We start from the raw sequence: 10,146 nt of genomic DNA on the forward strand, positions 1-10,146 counted from the left end.
CAAGATTACTAGAGTCTTCAGTAGTGCAGAAATTATTTTTTTTTTTCAAGAGATACATGTGTAGTTTGGTCGCTGGAAATATCATTTAGGAACAGAGCCATCACATCTGAAATGATTGAAAATACTCTTTTGTGGTTTTGTTTTAATGTCCTCTCTATTCTTTTTCCTCTACAAAGCAAAAACTTTTCTTATGTTTGCAATAAAATGTCTTATTTTTGTATAACATTCGTAAGATAATTGCTAGTTTAATTTTATCCTCCAAAATGATCTCTTTCTTAGAGCACTGGAAAACTTCCTTAACTCCATCCGCATCAGTTTTTTATGGAGTTCAACAAGGTGGTAGAGTAGTCAGAGATCCCACTTCAAAAAAACCAATGGTTACACAAGCAGATGTAATATAGCAATTTTAAGACTGGTTTTCAGCCTTTTTCTACTTGTGTCCCAACCAATCCCTCAGTTTTGTAATCATCATGGGCAGCTCTGAGCACTGGGAAGGGAACACTGGGATTTGTGCACGCTCTGAAACTTGCTTATTGTCAGGGAGGATGCTCAAAGAGGGATGATACTGAATGTTGCAAGAAGGCGGCTGCTTGGAACAACATGTACCAGTTTCTGATTTTCCCCTTTCTGCTATTTATCTGGCTTCCACTTCTGTGTAAAAGCTGCTCTTACAAACCCTACATCTGCTGCCAAGAGAATCTGTGTATTGTTAAACCTGGTAACCTACAAGCAAATGCAGAACCAGGGACTCATCTGGAAATGGCAATCTTTTATCCTTTTGTGTCTTTGTGACCCAGTGTGGCACAAAAGCAGTCTCTTGGGTGACTGTGAGAAATAATGTGACCAGATACACTTCAGTACAGAGAAAGGCATCCTTCAGATACTGCTTCAACAACACAAAGCCTACTAACTAGACAGAGGGAGGCCGTAGGTATTTTATTGCTACTGAGTGGTAAGAAAGAACATGTAAAATGTGCCCCCAAATATTTTCCAATGGGTTCATTTTATACTTCATCATAATACATAACTAAATACACAATATGAAAGCAGATTATAACTCTAAAGCTAAAAGTATTCCCTATCTAATTCCTGACCCATCTCTGATAACGTTAACTGAGAATTGGTGTTGCCGCAGTCGTCTCCCATTTTAAGTGTCTGCGTTTTCAGATTGCGTAGAGGTCTAAACCAACACGCATTGACTGTCACTGTTCAGATGAACTTAATTTCTTCTTACCCCCACATTAATGCTTTCAGGATCACTTAATGAGAAATGCTTAGCTGGCTGCTCCTTCATAAACTCTAAACAATTTCCATTTTATTTGTAGTACATGTGTCAGTGCCTCACAGACCGCATGAGAGGGCTTATTTCTGCTTTCTGTGCATGTTGTCAAATCTTCTGCTCACATTTTTTCCCCTTGATATGAAAGACAGTCAGAAGGGAAAAGGGCTTTGCTGGACCACTGATGGAGTCATAGTTTCCTAGTTGTCTCCTGATGGAGGTAAACGATCGATCTGCTTTTTGATGCAATGAGCAAGCCTGTCAGAATTGTGGCAGGCTTTATATATCTACAGGATTCGGTTTACCAAAAAGTTTCCTGTTATTGTCTGCAAACCTTGTGCTACAGCCAAAGATACTTGCCAAGAGCAACAGCCTCAGTAATGTTTTTACACCATATTATTTTGACCAAGTTACAATTCACTTCCTTCTTTTTAATGCACAGTATCCAGCACCACATGGGCGTCTTTCCAAAGCAATCCTGAATTGTTGACTGTGCTTGTTATACATAAAGCTGTGAGTGAAAGAACAGACAAGACTAGGGCTTCTTCTTATTTTCAAACTCATTTTGTGGGATTTGAAATCATATTTTTTGTTGTAACAATGAAGATGTTATTATGGAGCTTTATCCCTATAGAATTACTAGAACATAACTTATTCTAAATCTAATATGCTGTGAAAAAAGCAACCCTCAGACCTTTATTAGCATGTGTATTGGTTTCAATTACATGCAAGAATTAGAGTATTCAGGTTACCTCTAGGTCAGAGATAATGGGCACGATGATTATGCAGGGCTCTTTTCAGGGATTATCCACGTGGGGAAGTTAGTGCACAATGAAATTGACAGTAAACTGACAATGCGAACTAGCTATTGCAGGGAGCAGAATAGGTTAGTCTGTCTCAAGAACGCTTCAGAGAAGATTAATATGGTTATGTAATCTTGTGGGCTTCCTAGAGGCTCACCAATCCACTCTCCTTTTCAAAACCAAAGCCAAACCATTCTTCTGCCATCTTTGTCTCTGTGTCTCTAGGTCAGCCATTTAAACTGGACCCCAAATCTGCTCATAGAAAATTGAAAGTGTCTCATGATAACTTGACAGTAGAACGTGATGAAACATCCTCCAAGAAGAGTCACACACCAGAGCGATTCACGAGCCAAGGGAGCTACGGAGTAGCTGGCAACGTGTTCATTGACAGTGGGCGGCATTACTGGGAAGTGGTTATAAGCGGGAGTACGTGGTACGTATATAAAAATCTTATGTGAAAGGAACCACTAGTTCACACCAAAGGTCCGTGCAGATCCGGCACAGTTTCTCTGAGAGAGACCAGTAGCAGAGGCATGGGGAACAGTACAAGAGCAGGACAAGCATATACTTTCATATTGTTTGTCAGACTATTTTACCAATCTCCAGCACTTTCAGGCTCTGGATCTAAGCCTGCCAGATAAAGTATCTTTATACTTAGCGGGCTTCACAGGACTTTTACTCCTTGGCTTGGGATGGTTGTTTTTTGAACCAACATACAGTACATTTTAAGATTTTAGTGAACTAGAGAGCTCAGAAAGTTTCATGTTGTCTATACAACAGAGTAAACTTTGTAAGTGTGATCATTTCTCTACTAAATATGAAAGACCTTAGCATCTTCCAGTAAGAAAAAAAAGACAATAACACAATATGAGGACAATTTGATGATCCAGTTTCACATATCAGCTTCTTGGGAGGGGATGAAGAGCAGCAGTGCTGTAGGTCTGTGCCCCAGGGTATGAAGCAAGGGGCAGGAAACGAAGGACTGCATTCCTCTGATCCTGAATGATCCTCTGTGTCATACAAGGGTGAATTCCAGGGGCCCTTTAGTCAGTAAAAGTCATCATCCTTTGGAATTCAAAGGCAACAATCATGATGGAAGTTAATGGAGTGGAAAAATCAGTAAGATCTTCAGGTATGCCCACTGTCTCAAACAAGACAAATGCTGTTTGACTGTGCCAACATTAAGGACTGGAAGTAGAATAACTTATGGCACATCAATCTCTGTTGCTTGAAATCTCAACAAATACTGCAGTGTCTCAAGGATGTGAGGAACTTTTACATTTCTATTATAGATGAGAAATCAGGTATTTGACCTTGATGTCCATTAATGAGAACCTTTTCACAATCCTTTTAGCCTGCACATCTTGCCATAAATTACAGTTTGCAGAGCAAATGTCTTCACCTTCAATTGCTTCACTTGGCCCAAAACTCAGTCTCAAAAAAAATTATTTGAGTTTAAAAACCGCATCAACATCTGGCAAAACATATTTGAGAATGGCAAAAATGTGGTTTTTTTAATGTATCTTTTGATGTTTACTCTTGCATTTCTTCTTCTGAGCCATATATTAAAGGAGCAAGGAGAGATCAGATTAGCTGACAAGTAGCAAGGTATTTTAAAATCAATGAATTCCTCTGTATTCATCTGTTTGGAAGTGGAAATTTGAGGCCCACTGATGTGAACTTTGAGTTGCTGAGTACTCAACAATTTTCCTTTTGAATACCAGAAGTGAATGCTCAAAAAAATTACCATAGCACCCAAACTACAAACAATGCGAGGGCCAATAAAGTTTCCTGGACCTCTCAGACCCAAAAGACAGTTGGGGAAAAACATTATTTAGGCCTGTGTAGATATTGCATTGAAATGTCACTTAATTAGAACTTAACCATCAGAAATAAGAGGCTGGGGCATTCCAGTCAGTCCTCTGGGCTAACATTTGACTTCACCAAGAGACAAGCGTAGCAGGAAGCATTTGTTTCCTTGAGTTGTTTTTTCTTTTGCAGGTATGCCATCGGTATTTCTTACAAGTCAGCACCAAAGCACGAGTGGATCGGGAAGAATTCTGCCTCCTGGGTGCTTTGCCGCTGCAATAACACATGGGTGGTGCGACACAACAGCAAAGAAATCCCCATCGAGCCTGCACCTCACCTCCGGAGGGTTGGGATTTTGCTGGACTATGACAACGGTTCCCTTGCTTTTTATGATGCTTTGAACTCCCTACACCTTTACACTTTTGACATTACATTTGGGCAGCCGGTGTGCCCCACGTTCACTGTGTGGAATAAGTGTTTGACCATTATAACTGGCTTGCCTATCCCTGACCATCTAGACTCCTCTGAGCAGCTCGCATGACTTCTAAAAGCCGAAAGGTAGGATGACGTGTCTTCCCAGGGTGGCCAGATGGCTGCCCACAGAAGCTTACCTGGAGCTGGTGGACCACATGGCATCCCGGCCATCGCTGCCGAATCCAGCGAGAACTGAAAAGGGGAGAATATCTCTTTACTGTGTACTCTGTACAGAAGGACAAGAAGTGGCTTTAATAATATCTTAGAACTTTCTTTTGCTGTTGGGTTTTTTTTCAGTTGGTTTTGTATTTAGTCTCTTACAGGAAGATTTATAAATTATTTATAAAAACAAAACAAAAAAAAAAGGAGAGAAAGGAAAACCTGGTTTGGACACCTGGAAAATGACTTATTTGCTTTGCACATTGATGGTCCTATTAATTAAAGTTTCATCAGCCCTTTACATCATTTTATTTTACAATAGATAAACGCAGGAAATTGAAAGGATGAAAACTGTGCAGTGGACAAGTCAGTATGTGGCAGGTTTTATTCGTGCCAATATCAGTGCTCCCATTACCAGTCTTACTGAGTGTGAGATCTCCTAATTCCTACTTTCCACAAGGGAGTGTGCAGACCAAAAAGAAGAAAAATAAAAAAGTGAGGAAGTGGAGCTAGCCAACACAGCAAAAGAAGAAATTTTAATTTACTTCTGTTCACAGGGCAGTGCTCTCTCTGTTCATAAAAAACGTGGAATATCTCCTAGAAATGTGAGTGGTTAAATCATCTGGTGATTTACTTTATTGATGGTGACATTCCCATCTACCAATGCTTCGCCTTCATCTTTGGCAAACATTGTAGAATCACTGAGGATGTGAAAGACTGATACCATCTCTGAAAATCAGCGACGCTGGAGAAGTGCAGCCAATCCAAGGTCTGACTGTAGATTGATTTGTTAAAGCATGGCATCATTTAAAGATTGATTGTAATAGAAGATGTCACGGTTCTGATGGTAGACATGTGAATGCTTATTGCTGATTTTACAAGGTTCAACGTAGCAAGCCCAGCCAACAAGTCGGAAGTGAGACATGCACCACTTTACCATTGATTTTAAATTAAATACAAATGTTTCATTGTCGTACACTATGTAGTCTCTATAACAAAGCAAGGAAATCTGTTTTACATATGCTATGTGGAGAAACACTGCAGCTGGGGTTTGCTCATAGTTATCATTGTCCTGGGTTGTTTGGGAAAGCACAGTTCTCTTTGTGAATGAAGAGTAAATAACAAGTTTTCAGCAGCAGTAGGAATCTGCACGGGCAGGCCCTACATTGATCCTGGTGCTGGTGGATGAACTTCACTGAAGACAATAGAGGTTGTACCTACTTTATCTCAAAGCTGAATCAGGTGCATTTTTTTTTCCTCTTTTCCTTCTACAGAACAGAAGCCCGTTGTAATTGCTACAAAGCTTATGTATAAATGATCATTTTGGGAGATGCTTGAGGCATATGACAACCTTAAAAGAATGGTGTTCCTACAGCGTTTTCTTATTGCTATGCAAGTGGTGAAAAAACTGCCTGTATAGAAAAAGAATAAATTGAGTATCAGCTTTAGGAAAAGATTTGCTGAGTAATTTATAATGATGCTTTAGGTGTCTTTTGAAAAGGATACCTTAATGTACTTTGTTCACTAATGGGTCAAAATAATATGGTCCCAAGCTCAGCTCTTGTTTTTTTGAGTACTGATTCTCCAGGTACAAAGCTGTGCTACAGTTTGCCTTATGATGATGTAGAAAACTTATGAGTAAGATGAAGAACACATACATGCCTATTTGGTCTTTTCCTTTTTTTAATTGAAAATAAATGTCTACCTATGTTCCTTTGATTTCCCTTTACATGCCCTTCTAACTATTGAATTAAATGGAGAAAAGCCTGGCAGCACGTTGCTGGTACCATGGCTTTCAGCTGAGGCAGCATGCCATGGTTCACAGGTAGGAGCCACTAATCTTTCCAGAGTTGACATAAATAAGGGAAAAGGTGTACATATAGTAAACTGCAGTGTTTATCATAGTGTCTTTAATAACCAAGAAATGTATACCCTCAAAAATGAAAAAGTAAATAGATCACCAAACATTACATGTTTTAATTGAGCACAATGTTACCAATACAATCTGAAGTACATTGCTAAGATGATCTGGCCTCAGATGTTTGAGGGGTAGCTGAGATGGCATGAAAATTATGATAGTGAGTTGACAGAAGATGACTGATGCAAAGCAGTGATAAAAAGATGCAGGAGGACAAGAATTTTAATGTAGGATTATTACCAAGTTTCCACCTAAAAGGAAAGGATATATTACCAAAGTACTTCTAGCAAGGCTGTGTATCTTCTCTTTTGCCAGAAATATTAAATCTAGAAGCTGATTTCAGTAATGGACAAACTGAAAACACTGTTTAGTGTTTGGCCATATAATATTGACAGGGATTGAGCTGGATGGAAGTAGTACCATGAATTTGGAAAGATCCCAAATGATCTCACATGCTGTCATTGTAAAGATAGACCATGAGTCTGAAGATAGATCATGGTTTTGGCCAATGGAAATACAACAGTCTGTTATCTACAGGCCTTGCTATATCACTTTTATTTTAACACAGAATACTTCATTTGAAGCTAAGCCACATTTCTCCAGTTGACTATTAATTCAGTCAATACTCTTTGTGCATAAGTGTTTGTGTATATATGTACACATATGTATGGGCACGCAGACACCAGTATATGCACAAATATAGTGTAATCTGTGTATATGCATACATACATATATACACATAACACAAACTGACAGTAATTAATCAGGTGTTCCTTTTTTGCTTGTTTCTTGAACAATTTCATATTCTGTATGTCTATGAGGAAACAAGTTTGCTATGAATGGTATTCTTCTGGACATTTTTTAAAGAAAAAAAATCTGTTTATTTTACAATACTTGATTCAATGCCTGATTAATCAATAAAAACATCCATTTGAAAATGTAGCTTCTGTGGTCTGTGGCATTTTGCATGGTCCATAGTAATCAATTGAAATCTGGGGGTATGGTAATCCTCGTGTAAAAATAAAATGTGGTACTTTGATGTAGCGTGCAGTCTTAGATGAGGGTTTTTCCTTGATTTTTGAAAGTTTTGTGACTAGGAATGAGGTAGCATTGTATAATGCCATGTTTAAGAAAGGCAAATTTTTGAGGAATAGTCTGCAGAGATGCAAGAAGTGAATGTAGTATATAAACCCTGTGTTGGTATGATGATTGTTTCAAAGGTGCATTTAAAACCCAAGCTGGGATTCAGCAGTTAGAACAAACTATGGCACAGTCTCTTTAGAAGACGGTAGCATCGGCTCAGAGTAGTCAAAGCTTGAGGTAGTGGAACAGTGAGGGACTTTTTTCTCTCTAAGGCCAGATAAGATTTTCCATCTGTTAGGCTCCCATGTGTTAATGCACGTCTAATGGGGAAAAAATTGTTCAGGAATGGGCTGTATGTCATAAATCATTTAGTAGACTGTCTCCAGCCCACTGTAGTTTGCCGTTGTTGGTTTTCAGAGAGCAACGAAGTTTCCGGATTTTCTGCCATGAGTTTATTCTTTGCCTGTTTTGAATATCTCATTTCTCAATTGCTCAGTTCCCCACTGAACAGTGTAGTCCCAAGGACAGGAAGCTTAAAAATCTCTCAGGTACACTGTGAAAAGCTGGAAACCTGCAAGTATGGGTGAAAACACGTTCACGTTCTTCATTGTATTAGCAATAGTAGGTCACTAAACAGCGGTATGCATTATCTGTTTTAATCCTGCGACTTAATTGCAAAGATTGCATTCTTTCCATGTTAGAAAATGCAACAGGACAGTATTGAAAGCACGAATTAAAGTGTCAGCTATTTAACCATTTCATTTGGAGATGGCCAGCTTTTATAGCACTATGAAGAACTATTGGCTGTGGGAGATTTCATTAAACAATTAATTGACATCGAACACAGTTTAAGTCTTTCTTTCTTAATTATTCTGATAAAGCAGATGCCTAGTAGCTTCAAGATTCTGCTTTTAGTTACAACAGCACAAATTCTAGATGAATCTGTGCACCAAAACAAAGCAAGAATTGCCAGTGGCTCTTATCTGTATCACTGAAAACAAAGCTATTCGTTTTAATTGGAAACGCTGCCTTCGTTTCTGGTGTAGGAGTGAAGAAGTGTTGGACCCACACAGAAATATCTGATCTCTCCAGTGGTGGAAGCGTGTATGAAAATATAGAAATGTAAAATGCAGTATTTTCCTGTGTGATTGGGTTGGTTGCCCATTTAGAAATTAGCAGTGTTCTGAATTTCAGCCTTAATTTTTGTCTTCTCCACGTGGAGGAAAGCCCTGGTCACTCCCAAGTGCTGATGGCGGATGTTCTAGATTATGCTGAGCTATTTGTTTTTATTGCACTTTTTGAAGTGAAAGAAACTCTCTTTAGATTTCAACCTTTGATTTAGCACTTGCTGTTCATATAAAAAAAAATAAAATAGACTAAAGAGCAATGCTGTTAACAGTGCTTCAATGTGGATAAGACTCTTGGTTTGGACTGTGAGGCTTAAGGCATATGTGTACATAAATCTCTGTGCCGGGATAGACCGACTTGTCATTCATGTGGGAGTTGAACAGTAGAGGTGCCAGTGTTTTCTTCTGAGGTAGGCTTCTGCGCTAACTCCACTCTTGGGATGTAATACTCTGTTTCTTTAATTTTTATAAATTAGTTTTCTGATTCAAGTGCAGACCATTCTAGTAAGGCTGTAAGTAAGATAATCTTTCATAATGTTACTTATTTTAGCAAACCCTACTGTATCATGTGCCTCTGGCAGGTTGCTGAACACATCAACTGCAACCATAACCTTTGCCACATCACTTCCAATGTGTGAACTGATGTTTAAGCCATTGACCAAGTATATATCTTTCCCAGGGGGGATTCATCTTGCTTTGAGTAAGGAACTCTAGCACAAATGGTGATACTAGTTCAAGGTGAGAGCCTCATATACTTCACAAGGATGATATAGGAAAGGTATCATCTTGAATACCATCAGAGGCAGTTCTGGTTTAGAAGGTATTAGGAAGGCATGAAGTCTGCATTTTTTTGTCTTATTCTCCTACACTGTGATCAACAGCGTCATCATTACTGCTGCCTGAGAGAGGGACAGAGGTAGCAAAAGAGGGAGTTCTGGAGCAGCGATGAGAGAGGTCATTCGAAGTGAGAGGACAGCTGGAAACCTGCCACCACTCCCTGCCCTGGCACCATGCTGCGGCTCTGCAAAGCAAGTCTGCACCTACTCTTCCTTTTGTTACAGCTCAGCCCCAATCCACATTCCCAAATGACAGGGAAAAAATATTGCAATTATATGTTTGAAGTCCTAACCCGAATAAAAGCAGCGAGGCAGGGATGACAGCCCCAGGCTTTGATTCTCCTTTATTCACCCACATTTTAACATCTGTTGATTTCAAAGAAGATAATTCTGATTTACATAGAGGTAGGTACAAGCCCATGAATCTTCAGTTTCCAAAGGGTCAAACTCAAGTGCAGTAGGAGCCCCTGTGTGAACAGCTCTGCATTCCGATTAAATCATGTCTTTGGAGAAAGCACATTACCTGCTAGCAAAACTGCCGTTTCCCATGAGCTGTTTCCCAAGGCCAGCACAGGTGTGTTTTAAAATGTATGGTTCTTCTAAAATACATGGTTCAATAACATTCTTCTTGGGTGAATTGTTCAGACAATGCTTTGCT

General features: G+C 39.3%; 1 protein-coding gene across 2 annotated transcripts in view; it reads left to right on the top strand.

Annotated features, from left to right (window-relative positions):
* MID1 (midline 1) overlaps positions 1 to 4,432 on the top strand; it is a 104,317-nt gene extending 99,885 nt beyond the window's left edge. For both annotated transcript variants that reach the window (XM_086609424.1, XM_086609429.1), the window contains 2 exons: positions 2,308 to 2,515; positions 4,084 to 4,432. In XM_086609424.1, the coding sequence (XP_086465550.1) occupies positions 2,308 to 2,515; positions 4,084 to 4,432 (557 nt within the window). The remainder of the gene's footprint in view (positions 1 to 2,307; positions 2,516 to 4,083) is intronic.
* The last annotated feature ends 5,714 nt before the right edge of the window (positions 4,433 to 10,146 follow it).

This window comes from Tauraco erythrolophus, chromosome 1 (genome assembly GCF_009769465.1).
Source record: "Tauraco erythrolophus isolate bTauEry1 chromosome 1, bTauEry1.pri, whole genome shotgun sequence".
Classification (NCBI taxonomy): domain Eukaryota; kingdom Metazoa; phylum Chordata; class Aves; order Musophagiformes; family Musophagidae; genus Tauraco; species Tauraco erythrolophus.